At 42.4% G+C, this 25,998-nt stretch overlaps 1 protein-coding gene, 1 long non-coding RNA gene and 1 pseudogene across 8 annotated transcripts in view; 2 read left to right on the top strand and 1 right to left on the bottom strand.

Moving 5' to 3' along the window:
* Positions 1-4,192: 4,192 nt before the first annotated feature.
* On the bottom strand, positions 4,193-25,014 carry LOC139362373 (uncharacterized). 3 transcript variants are annotated; one of them, XR_011621171.1, is made up of 5 exons: positions 24,896-25,014; positions 16,332-16,424; positions 14,887-15,145; positions 13,087-13,284; positions 4,193-6,577 (listed from the first exon to the last, which is right to left on the bottom strand). It is a non-coding gene; the product is annotated as an uncharacterized lncRNA (long non-coding RNA). The 3 variants fall into 3 exon arrangements; XR_011621169.1 differs by lacking the exon at positions 16,332-16,424 and having other exon boundaries at positions 24,557-25,014; XR_011621170.1 differs by lacking the exon at positions 16,332-16,424 and having other exon boundaries at positions 4,194-6,577.
* LOC105479656 (large ribosomal subunit protein bL19m pseudogene) lies at positions 13,246-13,892 on the top strand (annotated as a pseudogene).
* A 58-nt stretch (positions 25,015-25,072) lies between the features above and the next one.
* The window catches only part of LOC105479655 (nudix hydrolase 9), a 36,107-nt gene continuing 35,181 nt past the window's right edge, over positions 25,073-25,998 (top strand). For 2 of the 5 annotated variants that reach the window (XM_071093321.1, XM_071093323.1), the window contains exon 1: positions 25,171-25,502. In XM_071093321.1, coding sequence (XP_070949422.1) covers positions 25,396-25,502 — 107 coding nt within the window. In that variant the 5' untranslated portion in view covers positions 25,171-25,395. Of the gene's footprint in view, positions 25,503-25,998 lie in introns of all 5 variants that reach the window. The other 3 variants (XM_011737748.3, XM_071093324.1, XM_071093322.1) reach the window with 3 other exon arrangements.

The raw sequence follows: 25,998 nt of genomic DNA, 5'->3' as shown, positions 1-25,998 counted from the left end.
GAGACATGAAGTGAGCTTTAGGAAAATTGTGTGGATGGACTTGTTCAATGAAGGGTTACCATAAAGCTTCAATTTGTAAAAAGCACAATATCTATGAAATGCAATAAAATCAAGTGCTGTAAAACAATGTATGCCTGTAATTTGTCAAATGTTCTATGGTTCATAATATGGGAATCTAGGTCTCTCTGACTCTGAGGTTATACTCTTGAAATGTCCCTCCCTTCTCCCATTTTTTTGGCCTCTGAGATGTCTTTGGATTTGTAAAGACTAGAGAGAAGACCCAGCTTAAATGGATATTAGTTGGCCTCTTTCAGCCAAACACTCCTTTTGTCAGTAGACCTTAGAATCTGGAGAAAACAGAAAAAAAACCTCAAAAAACAAACATAAAACCAGCCAACCAACCAACAAATAGAAAACCACAGAGATGATCAATAGATAAATATCCAATAAATATTTAGGATAATGGGCAGTTTTCTTTAGGACTCCTCTGCTCCCACCCAAGTCTCTCCGCACTCTAAGTCACATCAATCCAACATGTAAAATGACCCGGCTCTTGCCCACTTTTTGCTTTGGTGTCCATAGCTGTGGAAGCTGCCCAAGTATTCAGGAAGAGTCACACAGAGAAGAGGTCTTTTCATTGGATCTTTATTTTTGAATCGAAGATATGATGAGAAAGTTCTTGAAATATGGGTTTGGATATAACTTTTCCAAATTACATGTCATATGTTTCAATGATAACTTCCTAGAAAATTAATAACTATGATACCACTTTAAGAAAAAATTAAAACCTGTGATCAAGAACTTTCTTTTATTTATTACAAGTAGTAATATGCTCAGAGCTCTAATGATGAGATTATCCAATAAATAACTACACATATACTGTATATCACTCCAATCAACAACCGCAATTTTAGTATTATCCATCTCAACATGTTTAAAAAACGTGTTGGCTAGGCACAGTGGCTCATGCCTGTAATCCCAGCACTTTAGGAGGCCAAGGCGGGCAGATCACCTGAGGTCAGGAGTTTGAGACCAGCCTGGCCAACCTGGTGAAACTCCATCTCTACTAAAAACACAAAATTAGCTGGGAGTGGTGGCGGGCGCCTGTAATCCCAGCTACTTGGGAGGCTGAGACAGGAGAATCACTTGAACCCAGGAGGTGGAGTTTGCAGTGAGCTGAGACTGCGACACAGCACCCCAGCCTGGGTGAAAAGAGTGAAATTCTAAAAAAAAAAAAAAAAAAAAAAAAGGGTTACATACCTTTGTGTAAGCAATCTAATTTATTTTACTTCTTATTTTATTATTATTTTTTGAGATGTAGTCTCACTCTGTTGCCCAGACTAGAGTACAGTGGTGTGATCGCGGCTCACTGCAACCTCCTCCTTCCAGGTTTGAGTGATTCTCTTGCCTCAGCCTCTGGAGTAACTGGGATTACAGGTGGGAGCTAACACGCCCACCTAATTTTTGTATTTATGGGGTTTCACCATGTTGGCCAGGCTGGTCTCAAATTCCTGACCTCAAGTGATCTGCCCACTTCAGCCCCCCAAAGTCCTGGGATTACAGACATGAGCCACCATGCCTGGCTAGCAATCTGATTTATAATACTAAATTATTTCATTGAAATTAGCCTAAATAATATTTATAATAAACTACTAAATTATGTTTATTAGCATACACCATTGGAGAAAAACTGAGTTTTAATATTACAGGCTGGGAATGACTATTTAGCAGATTTAACACATGGCCATTTTGATTAAACTTTTTAAAAAAATTTCATGCTTTCTTTTAATATTATTAAAAATGAATAAACAAAATTAATTCTAATTAGTTTAAATATGTATTTGGATATTAATGGCAGTGGGGGCCTGTCTGGAGTGGCCACTGCCATCACACTGGCTACAGCGAGGGAGGCGTGACTGGGGCTGTGTGCTTCATGGAGCTGGCAGGAGCTGAAACAGGCAGAAGCCCCATCACCTTTCTGAGTTGGCAGGGCTGGAGTCTTGTGCTTCCAAGTGCAGCTGTGGCTGCCCAGCCACGGCTCTGGACCTGTGCATCCCTGTTCTCTTGGGGGCCAGGAGCAGGCAGGAGCCCCCATAACTGCAGCTGCCCAGCTGCAGCTGGGGACCCGGGCATCTCTGCACTCTCAGGGGCCCAGGAAGCCCCCATGCTTCAGCAGACTCAGAAGTGCGTGCTCTTGCTGCCTGGTCTCTCCCCACTACTGGCACCTGTTCTGATTTTGGAGCAAAGTTCAGGCCCAGCCCCGGTGCTATCACAGCCTGCCCAGATGTGTGCATGCTTGGGGCAGTGCTGACAGGCCAGCCCCCTGCCACCTTGGTCGCCTCCAGACTTTGGGTGCTGATGAGCATGGGAGGCAGGTGGAGCAGGCGCTGAAGGCAGCTTGATGCTAACCTGTAGGTACCCCTTGGCATGAACGACCTGGGCACTGTGGGCACTGTGGAGAGCAGGTTAATGTTGGCAGGAGGTAGATAGGATCCTGGGTGGAAAGGGGCGGGTCGCTGGTGAAACCCTACCTTCAGGCCACAGATGGTCTGAGGCCTGGGGGCCGTGTTGCCAGTTCTGTGGACCAGAGTGAGAACTTATGGTGCTTTATATGGACCCACCCATGGCCATCCATGGACCAATTAGCACATACCTCCTCCCCTCTGAAGCCCATAGAAACCCTGGACTCAGCCAGATTTGGGCAGATGTTGGGACAACCTGCCTGCTGAGAGGAGCTACCCACTGTGGGTTTCTTCTCTGCTAAGAGCTGAACAGATGTTGGGATAAACCTGCCTGTTGCCTGTGGAGAGGAGCTACCCACTGTGGGTCTCCTCTGAGCTGTTCTGTCACTCAATAAAGCACCTCTTCACCTTGCTCACCCTCTGCTTGACTACATGCCTCCTTCTTCCTGGACGTGGGACAAGAACTCAGGACCTGCCAAATTGCAGGGCTGAAACACATCCCTTGCTGTGTTGCAGGCGATGAGAAGGAGGGAAGAGAGACAGAAAGAAGAGCTGTGACCCTTCAGAGATCCCAGACCTAGGAGCTCCCTGAGCCAGGGCTGTGACTCCTTCTTTGGGGCTCTGTGGTTCCCGGCATCTCGAAGCTTCTGGGTGCTACCACATTCCCCAGTGCCAGCTGTGGAAGCTGCTTACAGTACTCCTGGTTTGGTCACAATTTCACAGGAAGATGCCTGTGCTGGCATCTGGAGCTGCCTGCCCCACTGTAGTCAGCGTGTCTGGCTGTGCACAGTAGCTGGACCCCACACTCACTCAGTCACACACCCTTTACCACTCCGTGCCTGGCTGGACCTTGGAAGGCATGAGGTCCAAGCTGGTAGCATGAGCTGAGTGTAGCCTACCAAGCCCAGTGGGCCTGAGCAAAACTTGGGCAAAGGCACCACTGACCATAGAGGTTTGTGGCTGGAAAAGTGACACTCAATGATCTTGTGACATTAATATTAATAATTAAGAATATTAATCTTTAATATGCTTTTGTTTCAAATTATACATTGGGCTGGAGGTCCTGGTTCTCTCTCCTTAGGGAGGGCTCCGTTTTACCTGTGGTTCATTTTAACCCCCATTTGAGAATCACTTATCCAAGCCTTACGGGGTCTCAGAAGTGTCCTCATTTGTGGTATGAGCAACATTACTGATACAGTGCACCTCCCCCCTGGGAAACTGTTTGAAAGAAGCATATACTTTCTGACAAGTTTGTTCAAAATTCATCCCCTTATTTTGTAATCACACCTACAGTGGAGGGTATTACAGGATCATGCTTTTCTTTTAGTCTTCAGCTTTTTCATACAATTCTTTTGTAAATTATTAAGGAAAGATATTTAAATATATTTCTCAATAATGGGGCAGTGAATACCATTTGAGTAGTATTTTGGAGGGTAATTGAACTTTTATTCCCTAGTTTTTTTTTTTTTTAAGGGAGTCTTGCTCTATTGCTCAGGCTGAAGTGCAGTGGCATGATCTCAGCTCACTGCAACCTCCGCCTCCTGGGTTCAAGCGATTCTCCTGCCTCAGCCTTCCAAGTAGCTGGGACCACAGGTGCACACCACCACGCCTGGCTAAGTTTTGTATTTTTAGTAGAGATGGGGTTTTGCAATTTTGGCCAGGCTAGTCTCCCACTCCTGACCTCAGGTGATCCACCTGCCTTGGCCCTCCAAACTGCTGGGATTACAGGTGTGAGCCACCATGCCTGGCCTCTAGATTCTTTTTTATGTTTTTGTTTCTGAGACAGAGTCTCACTCTGTTTCCCAGCCTGGAGTGCAGTGGCGCACTCTCGGCTCACTGCAAGCTCTGCCTCCCAGGTTCACGCCATTCTCCTGCCTCAGCCTCCTGAGTAGTTGGGACTACAGGGGCCCGCCACAAAGCCCGGCTAATTTTCTTTTGTACTTTCAGTAGAGATGGGGTTTCACCGTGTTTAGCCAGGATGGTCTCAATCTCCTGACCTCGTGAACTGCCTGCCTTGGCCTCCCAAAGTGCTGGGATTACAGGCGTGAGCCACTGCGCCTGGCCTAGATTCTTTAAAACGTGGTATATTTTTATTGACCAGGAATATTAAGCCTAAGTTGTACCCTGTATTTTAAAGGTGATAACACTCTATCAATTGAATCAAAGAAAAGACAATCAAATAGCTACGAAAGTTAATAATTTTGAAGTATTCAGCCACAGTAGTGTTGGGGTGATCAGACCCAACACCTGGTCATGGGGTGATGAAGTCTGGCAGAGTCAAAGGGTTGAGAAAAAGACAGTTTGAAAAGGAAAGTGGGACGAGGGGGCCATCATGATTGTGGAGGTTGTGAAGGCCCCGACCTCTGGGAGCCCAGGCTATTTATTGGGAATCCAACAAAGAAACAGGTCATGAGAATGTGGGAGTCAAAAGGGCAGGCACATGATCTACAGCCGTGATGGTTTAACATTGATATGGAACATCTTCTGCTACTTGAGACAATGGGAATACAATCGATCTAGAAGCGTAGGAGGGCTAGAAACAAGGAGCCAGCAAGTCTAGACACATTCCAGAGGACATCATGTCAGACATGCAAGCCCTGCCTCAGTTTTTTCCCCCAACATGCCCTGCTTCTCCTTTTTGTAAAAGAGAAGGTATCATTATTACTATCATTATTACTAGTTATCATTATTACTAGCATAAAAGGTGGCCTCTTTTAATTGAGCAAGGCAATTGCAGGCTGTGCAGCCCTTAATTGCCGGTTGGTGATCCAGCTTCATTTTTCTTAGCTCTCATTCAAACTGGAGTCTCTGTGGTTTGAATGCATCCCACATACCTCCCCTTTCCCTTTTACAAGAGGACCCTTAATCCTAGGGGCTGCAGAAAGATGAAGGTCCATCTTCTGTAACTTCTTCATGCTGAATAGGGGCAATGATATTCCTGCCTAACTATTAGGGTCTCTTGTATTCAGGGTAGGGAGGAGCTGAGTCAGAAAGCACCGGTTCATTAAGCATCGTGACTCTGGTCAGTCTTCATTCCATCTTCGCATTCAGATTCAACTGGCTCATGGCTCCTACTGGGGGAACCTAGTCCATGGTTGGGATCCATGGGTCCTCCAGTCTCCCGTTCCATGGTCATACACATCTTGAGGGCATCCACACGGTTCATTCATCTCCTGCAAAAAACAAGCATACCCTCACCCCCACATTATTAAATCTACTGAAACAGAAACAAAAACTTTTGTGGCTGTAGCTGGGAGGCCACTGATAATGAGAAACAGGCCCCTTCTAACAGAAGGCACAAGGAAAGCAAATCGAGGCTTTTCAGACCTTCAATTCGCACTGTACAGGTAGGTCCACTAGATGCTGTGGCTCATGATAGATCTTCAGATGTTTAGCGGGCACCCACACAGGCACCTGATTGTCACCTGGAGAGACACAAGCAAATCCTCTTCCCCGTGTAATTATCTTTCCTTTTTCCCAGTTCTTTGTATGTGTATCCCTCTATCATATATCTTGTCCAGCCTTTTTATTTTCCTTTTGTCCTGTCAGAAGTTGTTCTGCTGCACTTATGGGTTGATCTTTTTGTAAAATTTAATGTTAATAAAGCTAGATGCAATTGCATATGTGATGTTTTATATTCCTGGTCTCCTGCCTTTCGCTTTTGTATTTGAGTTTTTAAAGTACGATTAGCTCTTTCCACTATTGCCTGTCCTTGTGAGTTATACGGAATACCCATAGTATTGGCAATATTCCATTGTTGAAAGAATGTAGCCATGGCTTTACTACAGTATCCTGGGCCGTTATCAGCTTTTATTTTTTCTGGGATTTCCATAACAGAAAAGCAAGGTAAAAGATGTCTTTTAACGAACTGTAGCCTCCCCTGTTTGACATGTGGCCCAGATAAAATGTGAATAGGAACCTAATGAAACATGAACAAAGGACAATTTTCCAAAAGCAGGAATATGTGTTACATCCTTCTGCCAGATGGAATTTGGAGATAACTCCTAGGGTTAACTTCTCTTCCTTGATGTGGCAAATGCAGGACTTGGCAGGCAGAACAGTGTTGCAAATTTCTTTAGCTTCTTTCCATGATGCACCATATCTTTTCCTAAGGCCTGAAGCATTAAGATGGGTTAAAGAATGAAATGTTTGTGCATCAGCAAAAGCTGTGGACCCCAAAGCATCCACCCTTTGATTGAGTTTAGTTAAAGGGCCAAGGAGGTTAGTATGTACTCTCATATGAGTGATATAGAAAGGTGAATGCCTTTGTTGTAGTGCTTGCTGTAAAGAATGAAATAAAGAATTAAGTTGTTTATCAGTCACATTTTGAATTAAGGCACATTCAATATTTTGTGTGGTTTGCACCACGTAGGCTGAATCAGAAACAATGTTTACTGGCTGCTTAAAAGTTTTTTAACAGTTATCACAGCCATAAGTTCAGCCCTTTGAGCAGAAGTAAAGTCAGTTTGCAAAACTTGTTGAGGTCCCACAAATGAGGCTTTTCCATTACTAGATCCATCAGTAAAAACAGTAAGGGCCCCTTTAATAGGGGCTTTTTGAGTAATAGAAGGCAATATCCCGGATGTTAATTTTAGAAAATGAAATATCTTAGATTTAGGATAATGATTATCAAGAATGCCAACAAAACCTACCAAATTAACTTGCCATTCTTGGGAATTAACATAGGCTTGTTGAGTTTGTTGTTTAGTTAACAGAACTATAATCTGATTTGGATCATATCCCATTAGCTTTGTTGTGTGCAGCCTTGCTTGTCCTACTAGCACAGCAATTTGATCCAGGTACAGTGTGAACGTTTTGGTTGTATTGTGAGGCAGAAAAACCACTCAACCAGATCATCCTGTTGAACTATAACTCCTGTAGGCAAATGCTTAGTAGGAAAAACTAAAAACTGTAATGGTTGCGTTGGATTAATCTGTTCTATGTGTGCTTGTTGATTTTTTTCCTCAATTAATTGAAGTTCCTCCAATGCCTCTTTGGACAAGGAACATTTCTTGTTAAGGTTAGAATCACCTTGTAAGGTAGAAAAGAGGTGAGACATAGCATAGGTAGGAATGCCTAAAGTTGGACAAATCCAATCAATGTCACCTAGTAATTTTTGGAAATCATTTAGGGTTTCTAAATTATCTCTCTGAATTTGAATCTTTTGAGGCTTAATAGGATTTTACTCTACCTTCATTCCTAGATACTGAAAAGGTGTAGAAGTTTGGATTTTACTGGGGGCTATAATCAACCCTGCCACCTTTACAGCCTTTTCTAACTGTTTGTAGCACAACATCAATTCTTCCCTAGTTTCAGTTGTACACAAAATATTATCCATGTAATGGATGATATAACATTTTTTAAACTGTTCTCTAACTGGCTTAATAGCTTTCCTGACATAAGTTTGGCAAATAGTCAGGCTATTTAGCATGCCTTGTGGTAGTACTTTCCAATGGTATCTGTCTGCTGGTTCTTTATTATTTATGGTGGGAATAGTAAAAGCAAATTTTTCATAATCTCGGGCAGCTAAAGGAATGGTATTAAAAAAAAAAAAAAAAAGCAATCCTTTAGATCTATCACTATGAGAGGCCAGTATTTTGGGATCATTGTTGGGGAGGGTAACCCTGGTTGTAGTGCACCCATGGGTTGAATTACAGCATGAACAGCCCTTAAATCTGTTAACATTCTCCATTTCCCTGATTTTTTCTTAATGACAAATACAGGAGAATTCCAAGGGGAGAAAGTAGGTTCTATATGACCCTTTTGCAATTGTTCCTGCACCAGCTCTTTTAAGGCCTTCAGTTTTTCCTGTTTCAGCAGCCACTGCTCCACCCAAACTGGTCTGGCAGTTAGCCAAACAAGAGGAATGGGAGCTGGAGGCTCAACAATGGCTGCTTCTAAAAATGACACCCCAATCTGGTCCGATCTGTTTGTCCTTTTAATTCCAAAGGTTCTGATTAGCCATTTTTTTCTTTCCCTAGTCCTTTTCCTGGGCAATATACCATATTTATCATCATTTGTCTACTGTTACTACTATATTGATCCATAGGAATAGATATTTCAGCCTCCCATTATTGCAGTAAGTCTCTACCCCATAAATTGAGAGGAATAGGTGTAATGATAGGCTGAATTGTCCCTTCCTGACCATCTGGCCCTTGACATGGTAAAATCAAGGAACTTTGAAAAACTTCCGAGGCAGCTCCCTCTCCAACAATACCAAAGGATGCCTTTTGCTTAGGCCAGTGCCAGGGCAACTGATTTATAGCAATAATAGAGACATCAGCTCCAGTATCTACTAGTCCTTCAAAATCTTTTCCCTGAATAGTTACTGTGCAAATAGGTCTTTTGTCAGACACTTGATTAACCCAATATACAGCGTTTCCTGTTGCATTAGTTCTACCAAAGCCTCCTGTTCTCTTCATTGTGCTGCTTCCTAATTTTATGTAAGGTAACAGCAACAACTGAGCAATTCTTTCTCCTGGGGAAGCAGACCATAGCGTTGAGGAACTAGTTGAATTTCTGATATAATCAGAATCAATTATTCCCATATGCAAGTGACACCTTTCAAATTTAGACTAGACTTTCCAAGTAATAGACCAACTGTTCCTGTGGGTAAGGGTCCCCTAACTCCTGTGGGGACCTGTTTTGGTGGCTCCCCAGGAAAGTAAGGAGATGGGAATTGTGCTGCAGAGGTCTATAACAGCACTGCCTGCTGTGGCTGGGGACAATTGTACATTTGTAAGGGCAGTGACTGTACTGGGTATGTCTCGGTTTGTTGAGGGGCTCGAGGTGGGCCCCTCTTCCTGTTTTCCAAGAGAAGTTGTCCATCTTTGCTAATTTTAGAATGACACTGACTTGCCTAGTGATGGCCTTTTTCACAATGGGGGTATACACCAGGACTTTTCTGTTTGTTGGTAGCTCTTGCCTTTTGATTTCCTTTCCTACATTCCTTTTTTGTGTGTCCCAGTTGCCCACAATTAAAGCAAGAGCCTAAGAAACAGGGCATATTCTTTCTGACTCTTAATCCAGCCATAGCCTGAGCTAAAAAAGTAGTCTTATGTAAGTTACCCCCAATGCCATCGCAAGCCTTAATATGTTCAGCTAAATGAGCCTTCCTTCTCAGGGGTCTAATAGCAGTTTGACACTCTGTATTAGCATTATCATATGTAAGAAGCTGTATTACAACATCTTGAGCTGTTTTATCAGTTATGGCTTTATACACAGCCTCTTGGAGCCAACCAATAAAATCAATATATGATTCTTTAGGTCCTTGTTGGATAGAACTGAAAGAAGGATATTTTTCCCCTGTAACATTTATCTTTTCCTGTGCCTGTAAGTACACAGAGCGCAGCTGAACAATGGCAACATCCTCCATTACTGCTTGATTTTCTAATCAACCCCAATCAGCTCCGACTCCCATTAACTGTTCAAAGGAAACAGGCACAGGTGGTTGTGCTTGTGTATTTTCCCTTGCCTGAGTTTGAGCTTCATCAGCCTACCAGGTTTTAAATTTCAAGTACTGAGATGAAGTGAGAACAGATTTTGTTAAAGTATCCCAATCATACGGTATTAATCTATTATCGAGAGAAACGTTTTTTAATAAAGTTTGCACAAAAGGAGAGTTTGGCCCATACTGACTAATAGCTTGAATTCCTTCAACAGCTTAAAAGGAAAGGTGGTCCAATTAGCTATATTCTGTCCTCCCTGCTGGATTATAGTTAAGGGAAATTGCCATGCTTCAAGGTCTCCCTCGGCTCTAGCCTTTTGAATAGAATTTTGTATAGCACCACCAATTGCTCCAGATTTTAATGTTACAACTACAGGAGCAGTAAGTTTTGTAGCTAATTCATCTTCTCACCCATTAAGGGGAGAGAGAGGAGGTGGCCTTTCACTTAATTCAGCAGGTAGAGCCCACAGTCTAATAAAACATACTTTTTCCAGTTTCCCTTTTTTTCTTTAATTTCCTCTGTTTCCTGTTTGTTCCTCACATTCAGAATCTGAAGATAGGTTTTTAAACTCATCCTCCTCTTCCCCATCTGAATCTGCCTCATCATCTGTTTGAAATGGTTCAAGAGCTGCTTTTATTAGCACCCACATTGACCAAACCAAGACTGGACTTTTTGCTCCAGCTTTATACACTTTTAAAAAAATCTCTGCCAATTATCTCCCATTCATTCAGCTCCATAGTCCCTTGTTCCAGGAACTATGGGCAAAACTGCTTTACTGCATTAAAGGGTGACAACAAATTCTGACTACTAACTTTCACTCCTCCTCTTCATAATAAATGCCTTAAGAAATTTAAATAAGCAGAATGTCTGCTTTCACTTTGTCCCATTGTTACCCTGGTTCTTCCAAGTGCTCAGCTTTTCTGCCAAGCTTCTTTTAGACGTCCTTGGGTGTCCTTTGATGATGCATCCTCTGCTTTCACAAGTTCTAGTGTTCCTTCACCGGTGTCTTTATTGCCCCATTTTGGGCTGCCAGCAATGTTGGGGTGATCAGTCCCAACACTAGGTCGTGGGGGCGACAAAGTCTGGCAGAGTCAAAGGATTGAGAAAAAGTTTGAGAAGAAAAGTGGGACCAGGGGGCCATCATGATTATGGAGGCTGCAAAGGCCCTGAGCGCTGGGAGCCCAAGTTATTTATTGAGAATCCAACAAAGAAACAGGTCGTGAGAATGTGGTGGTCAAAAGGGCAGGTGCATGATCTACAGCTGTGATGGTTTAGGATTTATATGGAACATCTGCTACTTGAGATAATGGGCATACAATCAATCTAGGAGGGTTAGAAGCAAGAAGCCAGCAAGTCTAGACACATTCCAGAGGACGTTATGTCAGACATGCAAGCCCTGCCTCAGTTTTTTCCCCAACACTCAGCTTTTTCTCAACAAGTAGTGGGAAGTTTCAGAAAACTATGATCTATAAATTCAGTGACCAATAAGGAAACACCTTATTAGAAAATTATCTAAGCTTATACTCTAAGAAAAGTAAATTTATGAATCAGATCATAAAATTGTCAAACTAGCATTGGACTAGGTATATACAGATACATTTTTTTTCTGCTTCATAAGTGAGACTAGAATTTAAACCTGAATATCTTATCTAAGAATTTTGCTATATACAATGTCCAAACTATACAATTTTAAATCTGGGATTTGAAAGAGATTGAAATTAAACTCTGCACCTGAACTCAGTGCTGCTTCCCCCTAATTTATTTGCAGTTTTCTGTTATTTGGTGCCTCATGTTAAACCTACTGGAAGAAAGAGGTTCTGAAGCTTTCATATACTATCCACCTTTGTTTTGTTATCCTTGCTTTCCTCTTCAAGGCTACTGTGGATATTCACTATAGCTTGATTTACTTCAAGTGAAAATATTCCCTTTTGTGGAGATAAAGGAGTAAATAAAAGGGTATGCAGGTTTATTTGTCCTTGACTTATAACCCCGAAGAATTAGGTTGAATTGGTTTAATCCAGTTCCTCTTTCCTACTATTGAGTTTCCTTCATCATGAGTCAAAACCATTCAACACTACTCCTTTTTTGCCACCTTTATTGTTTGCAGCCTTCCAAGTCACATTTAGCCTTTGTCCTATGATCACTCCCATCTAAATTATAGGTCTATTTACTGTGTGTTAACCATCTACCTACCAGTGATAACCTCTGAGTTCACCGCTCTTTCATAAACAGGAAGGTAAGTCCTCTGAGAACTGCCAAGTCTCCTGTTACCATGCAACGGTAAAATAGTTACATATTGGAGACCAATGTGCAGAGAAGAGACTAGATAACGCCAAAAATTGCTTGTTTGACTTGGCTTTTACTCAGTTGTCTTTATCTCTCATTCTTGTGGCTATATTAATGACCTTGATATCCTTGGTTCTGCACAGCATCCCAATCTCAGCTTGGAACCTCCCCCTCTCTCACACTCCACCCCTCCCTTACTAGCCTTCCAGCCCACTCACTTGAGTGCACTAGAGCAACTGCTTGACTAGTGTATTCCAATCAACTGACTTCCACTTTCCACTACAGATTACCTGACTCAGTTCCTCCCTTCTCCCCTTATTCAGCTTAGAACCCATGGTCCTTCATTAGAATCATTCTCCTGATGCTTGATCCCACTATTGGACTCTCCTAGCAATGCTCTAATCCCTAGTTAAGCCCCGCTCTCTTCTACTTTGTGTTTGCACCACAAAGCTGAGCATTCCTGAAACAAAATAAAAAACAGCCTCAACCATGCTGATTGAATTCACATATACAAATCTCAAAGGATCATTAAATATTCCCTGGGAGGAAATTTCCTATGATGTTTCCTTTCCCACTGTCTAAAAGAGGCTATATCACACATTGTCCTCTCTCCTCAAACTGTCTATACTCCCTTTCCTTCCCTCACCATCAGCTGACCACTTTGTCTCCACTGGCATAAACAGAAGCAATCACAAGGAATGCCCTCATCTCCCAGCCACCAAATCAATCAAACTCTCTGTGGATGAATGTCCAGATAGCTCTTGTTCTACTTCTTGCAGCACTGCTACTATACACAGTAGTGTTTGTTTGATGCAAACTCACAGTTTTCAGTTCTTTCTCCAGCAATAAATATTGATGAGAGATTACTTATTGAACCTTACAGAACTCACCAAAAGGAAGAAAAATGACTAATTTAAAACATGGAGACTGGTAGTCTCAACGTGAGCAAGCTAGCATGGTGGCCCGTATTGTGGCGGGGCATAGGGTTGCAAGAAGCCCAGGCCAGAGTCTCCAGGCTGGGGGTTGGCCTCTGTTGCTTGCAGTTCTTGAGTCCCTAATTCATTCCTCCAAGGGGAAGAATAAATCCTCTGAAATTTCAAAAAGGAGGAAAAGTTATGTTAGAAAGGAGAAAAGTACTCCACATTCATCCTATTTTGGAAGTATTATTTGTGTTACTATAGCTAACTCATATGCCAGTGAAAAAACTCAGCCAGTTTCTGGGGATTTGCATCTAGAGATCAGGAAAAGTACTTGGGGCTACTTTTATCCTTAGGAATATTATCAAAGGACAAGGTGTTAAGATTTGCTTTGAACTTTATAATCTTCGAATCCGAGATTCAAGTGGTCTAATTAGAGAAATGGCTGGATGATAACTTGCTGTAGTTACGAGATGCCGTTCCTGAATATAGCACTGTTGATGTGAATATGAAGCCAGTAGCACAATAGCCTAGCCAAGAAGTTCCTGTTAATAAGCTGAAAACTGAAAATGAAGCCTCAGCTCTCGTCCAAATACTGGGACTGTCCAAATTTTAATATTTAAGGAATAATATTTGATCTTTGTTTCACCGAAGAACAAATGAAAGCAACTTAGAAGTAGAGACAGCTGTGACTTGAATTTGATATGATGAGGGAATATGATGTTTCAAAAATTGAAGCTGCAATATGGGATGAAATGGAAGCATCCAGAAAGTCCTGATTCTGAGTATGAATTTGGTTACTTGCAGAAGATATATTGGCTCTAAGAGAACATATTGAGAGACCAATTTAATTTCATTTATAAGAACGCAGTCATTAAATGAACTAAGCATTCATTGTTTCATTAGTATTTTTTTCTAAAATAAAACTTTCACACCAGTTTACTACTCTAAAAAAAAGAATTATACAAGCCAAATGGTCCAATATCCATTCCCTTACTGGAGGCACAGTTACAATAGGAGTCAGAGCATCACCAGAATGCTCTTTAATGAGCATGGAATTTGAGCAAGGAGAATAGGTGGAGTGATCTTTTTTAAATTGTGAAATAAATCATAAACACAACAATGTATGATTTACAGAATAATAAAATGGACATTTATGTACCCATCATCAGGTTAAGAAATAGAACATTTAGGCCGGGTGTGGTGGCTTACGCTTGTAATCCCAGTACTTTGGGAGGTCAAGACAGGCAGATCACTTGAGGTCAGGAGTTCGAAACAAACCTGGCCAACACGGGGAAACCCTGTCTCTACTAAAAATACAAAAATTAGCCAGATGTGGTGGCACATGCCCGTAATCCCAGCTGCTTGGGAGCCTGAGGCAGGAGAATCACTTGAACCTGAGAGCTGGAGGTTGCAGTGAGCCGAAATTGCACCACTGCAATCCAGCCTGGGTGACAGAGTGAGACTCAGTCTCAAAAAAAAAAAAAGAAATATCTGAGAAGGTTAAGAAATAACATTGAATAAGATCTAAAACAAAAAAGGAAAACTATTCCATATTTTGTTTTTCAATTAGCTGTTAAATCAGATAATTTTATTTCCTTTACATGGCAAATGTCAGCTAGGCTGGTCCAGCAGTAGTTAGTTATCAGAACTTATTAACATTAGTGTCACTAAAGTTGGTGTACAACCCTACCCTCCCCCCAGCTAAATTTGACTGGCTTAAAACAAACAAACAAACAAACAAAGTCCATGAAAGCTTTGAAAAATACTTACTTTCAACTGCAAAAGCACATTTTCTGAAATTTCTTTTATGTAACACATGGTAACATTTGCAACGACTGTCTTTGAACAACTTTCTGTTGCCTAATAAACAATGTGAGCTAGAATTGACAAGATCTTTTTTAAAAAAATAAATGTTGGCTGGGTGCGGTGGCTCACGCCTGTAATTCCAGCATTTTGGGAGGCCGAGGCGGGTGGATCATCTGAGGTCTGGAGTTAGAGACCAGTCTGACCAACATGGAGAAAGCCGTGCCTACAAAACATACAAAAAAATTAGCCAGGCATGGTAGCGAAAGCCTATAATCCTAACTACTAGGGAGGCTGAGGCAGGGAAATTGCTTGAACCAGAGAGGTGGAGGCTGCAGTGAGCCAAGATCGTGCCACTGCACTCTAGCCTGGGCAGCAGAGCAAGACTCTGTCTCAAAAAAAAAAAAAAAAAAGTTCGGTTAATGGATGGTTTGTTGGGATTTTTCAAATGTCTTGACAATGTCTCAATCCCATTTTGGAACACGGTACATTGACAAAATGCTTGCTTTTTTTTTTTTTTTTTTACAAACTAAGTATTTAATTTTTGGTTCCTGTCTTGATGGAGCAAGGTATATTAAAGATTTATCAAAATTTACGCTGATGAACTATGACCTGTGAAGACAGATGTTACATGGACTATAGCACAGAGCATGAGTTAGGAAGACACTTAGGGAAACCTGTGTGGTTCTACAGCCCCATGGGAGTAGTTCTATGTCTGTTACAATAAGACTATAGTTGCACCAGTAGATTCTTTAAGGAAGAGAGGAGAGTGGGAAGAGGGAAACTGATTTTATGAGCACTTACATGTGTCAGACCTTGTGCTAGCAGGACTACATAAGGATTTTTGCTTGTTCTTCGTTTTATGTCTAGTGACCCCATTCTTCCTTCAGATCTCATCTCAAGTAATTCTTAGTATGTGGAGCTTTCCCAGACTTGACCAAATTCCTACAGCACCATGTACCTCCTATCGTAACATGTATCATAGTTGCAATTTGGCATTCATTTGCACAATTATTTTTACCAATATCTATCTCCCCAGCGAACTTGTTGGCTCATAAGGGCAGCCCAAATCAACCAATGGTGATTGGTTTTGCTTCACATCGTAGCCACAGTATCTGCCAAAGTGCTTCTATGTATCAGGAATTTAATAAATATGAAGTGGACGAATGCATGGTTGAAATTTAAGCTTATAGTCATATAGACCTACATTTGATTCCTTATGTAGCAAACTGAATAATGAAAGATATCAGGTCTTAATCCTTGGAACCCATAAATGTTACCTAACATGAAAAAAGGGTCTTTGCAGATGTAGATAAGAATTTTGAGATGGTGAGATTATCCTGGTGGGCACTAAATGAAATCACAAGTGTCCTTACAAAAGAGTGGGAGAGGCTGGGTGCAGTGGCTCATACCTGTAATACCAGCACTTTGGGACGTCAAGGCAGGTGGATCAGCTGAGGTCAGGAGTTCAAGACCAGTCTGGGCAACATGGTGAAACCCCATCTCTATTAAAAATACAAAAATTAGCTGGACATGGTGGTGCATGCCTGTAATTCCAGTTACTTGGGAGGCTGAGGCAGGGGAATCGCTTGAACCTGGGAGGTGGAGGTTGCAGTGAGCTGAGATCGTGCCACTGCACTCCAGCTTGTACAACAGAGAAAGACTGTCTCAAATAATAATCATAATAGTAATAATAATAATAATAAGAAGAAGACAGTGAGAGGCAAATTTGATTCAAACAGGAAAGGGGAAGGCAATGTGACCACAGAAGCAGAGATTGGACTGATGTGGCCACAAGCCATGGAATGTTAGCAGCCACCAGAAGCTCTAAGAGGCAAAGAATGGATTCTCCACTGGAGCCTCCAGTGAGAGCATGGTCCAGTAGACACTTTCATTTTGGTACAACAAAACTGATTTTGGACTTCCAGTCTCCAGAACTGTGAGAGAATAAATTCCTGTTATTTTCAACTACTAATTTGTGGTAATTTGTTATAGCAGCCATAGAAAAATAATACATCTGACTCTAGAAATTATTAGATAGGCTGTGTGAAGTTGAGCAAGTTATTTAACTTCTCCAAGTCTGAATCCTCATCTCTAAAGTAGAGGCAATCAGACCAGCCCTCCTGGGGGTAATTGTCAGCTCTAAACGTGGTGATATGTGTAAAGTATATAGCCAATTGTAGGTATCACATTGTAAATGCTTGAAAAAAATAATAATTACAATTTTTTTGGACATTTTATAAAATTTATCTTCTTTAACTCTCATAGCTCTATGATGTTGATTACCATATCTCCTCATTTTATAGGTAAGGAAACAGGCATAGAGAAGTGAATGTGCCCAAATTTCATAGACAAAATAAAAAAAAACCACCATGAGCATAATATTTTTGAAATATTTTTAGATGTTTTTATATTTGAATGTCTTATTGCCCTGAGGCACTCCATCCCTTGAAATAATGGTTTTCATGCTTTAGGGGGAAGAATACATATGAATTGGAACAAAGAAGCAACTGTCAAATGGGATTTTTGAGTCTCCAGCACAGGATTAATCTTGAAAGCCAGGCTTTGTCAAGTGAGAAGGGGTTTTAAAAAATCCTTCTGCATGCATTAACTTGTCAAGAAGCAGGACTGGTGAGTGTGAAGGGTTTCTTTAACTGAAAAAACAGAAGATATGAAAAAATGTTTTTTTCCATAAGGAAAGAGAGAGAAGGAAGGAAGCTACTTATGACCCAGTGAATTGTGGGAAATAAGAGGGAGATGACGGTAGTAGAACCAAGTATTAGTTGGGTGTGGTGGTCACGCCTGTAATCCCAGCATTTTGGGAGTTTGAGGCAGGTGGATCACTTGAGGTCATGAGTTCGAGACCAGCCTGGCCAACATAGTGAAACCTTGTCTCTACTAAAAATACAAAAATTAGCCAGGCGTGGTGGTGTGCGTCTGTAATCCCAGCTACTCAGGAGGCTGAGGCAGGACAATCGCCTGGACCTGGGAGGCAGAGGCTGCAGTGAGCCAAGATCACCCCACTGCACTCCAGCCTTGGCAACAGAGCGAGACTCTGTATCTAAAAAAAATAAAATAAAATAAGCAAGTATGAAGAATCCAGTATCCTGATCCCACACAATGCCCACTTGAATGCTGCTGTTTATCCAGTTTCAATGTTTATAACATCTACTTCTCTATGTTGTGAACAATAAAATTTGGTGGAGTTTTAACGGCTTATCATTGCACTTGGGATAAGATCCCAATTCCTCAGAATGGTGTGTAAGGCCTTAGATGTTTAAGTCTTGAGTCAGGATTTTTACATAAAATTAACACAATCATAATGATAGGGTTTATTTTCTTGATTAGTCCAGAAGCCAGCTGTCCAGGGCCAGTGCATCTACTTGAGGAAGTCATAAAAGACAGGCTCCTTCTTGCACCCTACTCTGCCATCCGTACTGTGTGGTTTTTGTCAGTACTGTTCTCAGGATATCTCCTCCTTCTCTAGGAATTATGTCCTCCTTTCAAGCTGGAATAAAGGAAGGAGGCGAAATGGCAAAGGGTAAATGGTGCTTATGAAATGAGCTAATTCCTTTTTACCAGGAAAACAATACCCTTTCCGGAAGACCCACACAGTAGACTTCCACTTTCATTTCATTGACCAGAAAGAGCCACATGCTCCCTTTAGCTGCAGAGAGAATTAGGGAGGTAGAAGTTAAAACTAGGCCTATTTCTACACATAATGTGGAAGAAAGAATTAATGGGTATTGGGAAGCAGCCAGCAGTGTCCACCATACTGGCCTAAATACAGATTATTATGCCCCTAGTTTACTATGCTTTAGTTTATTGGTCTTTCTATTCCTTGGCTATTTTATTTTATTTCATTTTTTTGAGATAAAGTCTTGCTCTGGCGCCCAGGCTGGAGTGCAATGGCATGATCTTGGCTCATTGCTACCTCCGCCTCCCGGGTTCAAGCGATTCTTCTGCCTCAGCCTCCTGAGTAGCTGGGATTACAGGCGGCTACCACCATGCTCGGCTAATTTTTGTATTTTTAGTAGAGACATGATTTCACCATGTTGGTCAGGCCGGTCTTGAACTCCTGACCTCAGATGATCCACTTGCCTTGGCCTCCCAAAGTGATGGGATTACAGGAGTGAGCCACTGTGCCCGGCCTCCTTGATTATTATTATTTCTTTCCTACCTCAGATCTGTTTTTTCAACGTACAGTCTTACCTGCCTTGAATGCTCTTTTCCCAGCTTTTTCAATGACTGGCAGCTTCATGTCCTTAGGTCTCTGCACAAATGTGACCTCATCAGAAAAGACATCCTCCCCCTGCAATCTAAAGTAGTCACTTCTCCCTCAACTATTCTGTCCCTCAGCAAGTTATCTATTTCCTTCACAGCACTTTTCCTAATCTGGAATTCCTAGTTTATCGGTTTACTTATTAACGTTTATTTCCCTCTCCTATAAAGTAAGCTTCATGAGAGTAGGACCTTGTCCATCTTGTTCACAACTGTATTCCTGGCACCTGGGGTGGTGTGCTTGGTAAATAGTATTATTTGTCATTATGGTATAATGTGAATAAATGCAAACCTGAAAGAGGCAATCCTTTAAGATGGATCCCATGTGGCAAACAAATTTTAAACAAGTGGCCATTTGCTTACTAAAGGTCACACACATACTCTGAGTTCACTGAAAACTCACACCTCTATTGAACTTTGGGATTTACGAAACTCACCCGAACCAACAAACAGGAGCTCAGCTGTGTCAATCAATCAGAACTAAGCTAGTTTGAATCCCTCATTTGTATAAACAGACCTAATTAGTAATCTGGGTGGCAATTTTGGTTATAAAATCCAAACCCTCTCTCTGTTCTCTGGAGCACACTTTTGTTTTACACCAAAGGCCATGTTTCCCTGGTTTGCAAACTGTCCACTGGAATAAAGTCTCTTCCCTCCAAATTCCTTTTCAGAGAATGTTTGTTTACAATGACTAAATGAATGGAAGAGAAAAAAAAAAGAGAGAATACGTTAGACCATTCTTGCATTGCTATAAAGAAATACTTGAGGCCGGGCATGGTGGCTCATGCATGTAATCCCAGCACTTTGGGAGGCCAAGGTGGGCAGATCACGAGGTCAAGAGATTGAGATCATCCTGGCCAACATGGTGAAACTCTGTCTCTACTAAAAATACAAAAAATTAGCTGGGCTTGGTGGCGTGGGCCAAGTAGTCCCAGCTACTCAGGAGGCTGAGGCAGGAGAATCGCTTGAACCCCAGAGGTGGAGGTTGCAGTGAGCCGAGATCACGCCACTGCACTTCAGCCTGGCAACAGAGCGAGACTCCATCTCAAAAAAAAAAAAAAAAAAAAAAAGAAGAAAAAAAAGAAATACTTGAGACTGCGTAATTTATAAAGAAAAGTGTTGCAGGGAGTCAGGGACCCCGAACAGAGGGACCGGCTGGAGCTGCAGCAAAGGAACACAAGTTGTGAAGATTTCATTTTAATATGGACGTTTATCTGTTCCCAAATAATACTTTTATAATTCTTATGCCTGTCTTCAATCTCTTAATCCTGTTATCATCATAAGCTGAGGATGTATGTCACCTGAGGACCACTGTGATCATTGTGTTAACTGTACAAATTGATTGTAAAACATGTGTGTTTGAACAATATGAAATCAGTGCACCTTGAAAAAGAACAGAATAACAGCAATTTTTAGGGAACAAGGGAAGACAACCATAAGGTCTGACTGCCTGTGGGGTTGGGCAAAAAGAGCCATATTTTTCTTCTTGCAGAAAGCCTATAAATGGACATGCAAGTAGGAGAGATATTGCTAAATTCTTTTCCTAGCAAGGAATATCAATATTAAGACCCTGGGAAAGGAATGCATTCCTCGGGGGCAGTCTATAAACGGCTGCTCTGGGAATGTCTGTCCTATGTGGTTGAGATAAGGACTGAGATACGACCTGGTCTCCTGCAGTACCCTCAGGTTTACTAGAATTGGGAAACTTCATCCTGGTAAAGTTTTGGTCAGACCGGTTCTCTGCTCTTGAATCTTGTTTTCTGTTAAGATGTTTATGAAGACAATACTTGCACTGCTGAACATAGACCCTTATCCAAGAGTTCTGATTTTGCCCTTGTCCTGTTTCCTCAGAAGCATGTGATCTTTGTTCTGTCTTTTGCCCTTTGAAGCATGTGATCTTTGTGGCCTACTCCCTGTTCGTATACCCGCTCCCCTTCTGAAATCCTTAATAAAAACTTGCTGGTTTTGTGGCTCAGGTGGGCATCATGGTCCTACTGATATGTGATGTCATCCCTGGTGGTCCAGCTGTAAAATTCCTCTCTTTGTACTCTTTCTCTTTATTTCTCAGCTGGCCGACAGTTATGGAAAATAGAAAGAACCTATGTTGAAATATTGGGGGTGGGTTCCCCTGATAGAAAAGAGGTTTGCTTGGCTCACAGTTCTACAGGCTGTACAGGAAGCATGGTGCTGGGCATCTGCTTGGCTCCTGGTGAGGCCTGAGAAAGCTTACAATCATGGTGGAAGGCAAAGGGGAGCTGACATTTTGGTGAGACTGGGAGCCCGAAAGAGGTGGGGGAGGTGTCATACATCTTTAAATAACCAGATATCACATGAACTCACTATGACAAGGACAGCACCAAGCCATGAGGGATCTACCCTCATGACCCAAACACCTCCCACCAGACCCCACCTCCAACACTGGGGAATACATTTCAACATGAGATTGCGGGGGACAAATATCCAAACTATATCAGGGAAATAGTTGAGATTCTGAATTACTCTTTTAGCATACCCATCAATTCCAATGATCACATATGTCACTTTCCTATTTAAAAATTCTCATTTCTCAGCGTCATTGGCCTGTCTCACCAACTATTGTAAGATGTCCTTGAAGTTGGTATATGCTTCATAAATTTTAAAAAAGTCCTTACTTCTCCTTACTTAAATTCTGATGACATCTGTTTAACTAATTTAGGACGTGGGTAATTTGATAATGAGATTTCTTTTTTTTTTTTTTTTTTTACCCAAGAGCAGGTTGCGGAACATGCACTCACTACACCCTAGAAGACATGGGAGTAGGCATCCCCGAAGGGAGGAACCCAGGAGATCTGGCTGTCCCAGCTAACTGCGATTTGGTTTCAGTGCCATGGAATTGGTTTTGTTTGCACAGTTGTGTAGTTCATCAAACTAAGTTCACGCTAGCCTCCCCTTAAGGAATGTGGAGTTAGAAGACTAGGGTCTGAGGAGCTTCCTGTGAGAACTACTTTCTGTTGCTCCCTTTCTTTGCTTGTTGACTTTGTAACTCACTGCTTTTCTCCTGTCCTCTCTCTTGACTAATTTGTCAGCAGACTTTGGAAACGCTGAACTTGATGAACAGAGCCAGTCTAATACATTTCCAACTTAAGCAGTGATTAACAACTTTGAGAGCAAAGTTTATCTGACAAGAGGAAGCCAAGTACAGATATTTATTTTTAAAATGCACATTTCAATAATACTACTTCTCAACCTGAGATAGCAGTCAAAATAAACGAAGCTGGACACTAGTTAAAGCAGTAAGGACAGACTTTATATTCAGTAATGCCAGTCCAATAGGGAAGAGAGTGTAATATGAACAAACCCCACACTTCCCTGAAACAAAAGGCTGAGGTATGCAACAGAGAAAGGCACAAAAGGATCTTAAGTTTTGGGGGGTGGCGGGCGGCTGGGGGGGGGCGGTGGTTTGTTGATTGATGTGACTACGCCATTTGGGTTTGTTAACTGGCTTGTATCCAGAGAAGAAACAAACTTCTATCTTCATGATATGAGGCAGTGGTGCTAGCTAAAGCAAGGTACTTGCCTCCTATAGGGACCAGGAGCTAGGGTGAATTATCTCCCTGAATATTTACATTTCAAAGAGATGGCTCCCAAGTCTTTGAGGAAACTGTTTTGGGTGGTAGACTTACATCACGAAGGGTAGAGAAACAAGATTTCTAAGGTAACTGCTCTAAGAAGGGGTCCAGTGACCTATCTGCCTATCACCAAGTTTTGGCTGGAACAAACAGTAAATTCTCCAGGCATTGAGTTTTGATTTCAGGGAAGCATTTTAATGGGGTCTGGGACCAGCCTAGGGACAAGGCCTTAAGCTACTGGAAGCTATGCTAGAGTATAATTAAGTCTCTCAGTGCTGAGAAAAGAACTTTTACATGAGGAAGGTGAATCCTTTAAAATTATCAGGCCCAGAGAGACATTAAAATGAGACAGCAATTACACCTATTCCCCACTTTGTTATGTATTCATCTCTTTAAACTGCTTGCTATAGCCACAAGTAGCTACCAATTAACCTAATAATGGCACACTGGACACTGTAACTCACACTCTATAGCTTAATATATAGCCATTCACTAATCAATGCTATTTCTACAAACCAGTAATTCTTTACAACTTTGTATCAGTCAACTCCCTGTCCCCTTTTTGCCTTTAAAAACCTGATTGTAACGAAGGCGGACAGGAGCTCACACTCAAGGTTACTTGGGTCTGGGTCTTCTGGGCAGCTGTCCTCACTTTGGCTAAAGCAAATGCTTTAAATTCTATTTCGTGCCTCAGCATCTGAGACACAGCTAGGTTGACAGTGTAAAGGTTTGAACAGTCAATACCTATCAAGAGTTCTGCAGTTTTCAGAACAATGGTTGTCAAAATTTGATTAATCTGGCTCTTAAGATGGTCAGTTTTGTAACCTCGGTGTATTGGAACCGCACAGAAATAGCGGCTCATGTAAGCAAAAGTCAAGTATTTGCCACATCAATAAGCTAGTATAAATGAGGTAAGCCTGATTACAAGCTGCTTTGGACAATCTGGGTTTCCAACTTTCAGTGTGTCCGTTTGGCTAATTTTTGCCTCTCGAGTTTCTTCCCCAGTATTAAGGGTATTGGCCTCTGTTCCTCCTCCAGGTTGTGTGCCTATTTTCATAGCTTTTCTCCTCCACGAGTTTCCAAGGCCCACACCTGGTCCTGGCAAAGCCTTGTGAATGAAATCCAGCATTTGGAGCAGACAACTTGGTTAAGAAAGCAAAAACAAAAACAAAAAACTGAGAAATGCTTCAAGATAGGAGGGCCGAGTCTCTGCACTATCTCCTCTTGCTGTAACCGCCCAAGGGGTTCACCATTCCCCCTTGCCTAGACAGAGCTGATTCATCAAGACAGGGGAATTGCAATAGAGAAAAAGTAATTCAGGCAGAGCCGGCTGTGTGGGAGACCCGAGTTTTTTTTATTACTCAAATCAGTCTCCCTGAGCATTCAGGGAGCAGAGGTTTTTTGTTTTTTTTTTTTCCTAAAGACATTTCTCTGGTCGCCCAGGCTGGAGTGCAGTGGTGTGACCTGGGCTCACTGCAACCTCCGCCTCCCGGGTTCAAGCGATTCTCTGCTTCAGCCTCCTGAGTACCTGGGACTACAGGCGTGGGCCACCATGCCCAGCTAAGTTTTGTATTTTTAGTAGAGAGGCGGTTTCATCACGTTGGGCAGGCTGGTCTTGAACTCCTGACCACAAGTGATCCCGCCTCGGCCTCCTAAATCAGTTATAATTTTGCAAAGGCGGTTTCATTCCCATAACCAAGTACTATTCAAAATATGGCTAAAACCCGCGTGGTTCTGCAACAACTTACTGCCTTAAAAAACCAGGGCAGGGCCAGGAGCGTTGGCTCACGCCTGTGAGGAGGCCCAGGGCAGTTGGATTGTTTGAGCTTGAGAGTTGGAGACCAGCCTGGGCAACACGGCAAAAATGTCTCTACAAAACATACAAAAATTAGCCAGGTATGGCGGTGTGTGCCTACAGTCCCAGCGACGTCGCGGGCTGAAACAGGAGACTCGCTTAAGCCCAGGAGGTTGAGGCGGAAACGAGCTGACATCGCGCCCCTGCACTCCAGCCTGGGCGACAGAGCCAGCCTCTTGTCTCAAAAAGCAAACACACAAACAAAACCCAGGGCAACAAGTCTCTCTCAAACCTCTTTGCTTCTTTCCCACTTATTCCCCTTCCAGTTCCTCGTCTGTTAGACGTTTCCTTTCCTTTGGTACTTTCTTGGTAGTTCCCTTCGGCTCCAAGTACGCCTGCGCAGACTGGGAAGTCTGGGAAGTCGGAGACCGAAGGCGCTACGAAGCCGGCAACGCACGACCTTTGCTTTGCGGCGCGGCCGTAAAGCGCCATTACGCAGCCAGAAAGTTACGACGTCATTGGTTGCGGTTCCTCCGGCCGCTGGCGCTGTGCGTCACGTGCTGGTGTGGATTTTTCTCGATGCACTGGGTGAAGACTTGGACTTTAGCGTGGGAGGGCGCTTGATTTGTGATTTATAGGTAGGCACAGCTACTCCCGTTCGGGAACCCAACGGCAGCCGGGTCCTAGTGCCCACTAGATACGGGGGGCCGGGACTCGGAGCTGTGGGTTGTGGGGAGGCGGAGGCACCAACTAAGAGCAACCTGGCATCGCGAAGCCGCCTTCGGGGCGCTGATGGCCGGACGCCTCCTGGGAAGGGCTTTAGCTGCAGTGTCTCTCTCTGTGGCCTTGGCCTCTGTGACTGTCAAGTCCCCTGGCTGCCGCGGCATCCCTGCGTTCAGGTATTGCACCCTCCTACTGCCGGGTCGTTTGCCCTAGACCCTGAGTTGGGGTGGGAACCACCTTTATTTCCGGCGTATTCTGTAGGCTTTGCTTTGTCTGCCGGGTTTTTCTAGTCATATGCAAGTTTTCAAAAAGGCTGTAAAATGTTTTATCTAGCTTTTGAGGAAAACGAGTGGCAGGGACCCTTTTTGATCTCTTATTTTGAAATTTGCCATCCTCCGTAAATCTTTGTTAGTATCACGAGAGAGTTTAAATAGCACTTGTTTGGGGTGATGGTGTCCCGTGCCATTTTTTTTTATGGTTAATACTTAAAACATTGTTATTAGAATTAATATATGTACATAGTTAAAACAGCTTGAAAATGATGTAAAATGAAAAGTGAAATCACTATTCCCCCACCCCCTTTCCAGGGTAGATAATATATTTGCTATCTACCTCCTTTTTTTTTTTTTTAATTTGTCTATTGTGGATAAATTTAGGGATTTATGGTGTCTT

This window comes from Macaca nemestrina, chromosome 3 (assembly GCF_043159975.1).
Source record: "Macaca nemestrina isolate mMacNem1 chromosome 3, mMacNem.hap1, whole genome shotgun sequence".
Taxonomy (NCBI): domain Eukaryota; kingdom Metazoa; phylum Chordata; class Mammalia; order Primates; family Cercopithecidae; genus Macaca; species Macaca nemestrina.
Note: the sequence above shows the minus strand (reverse complement) of the source record. Positions and strands in the feature narration are given on the sequence as shown.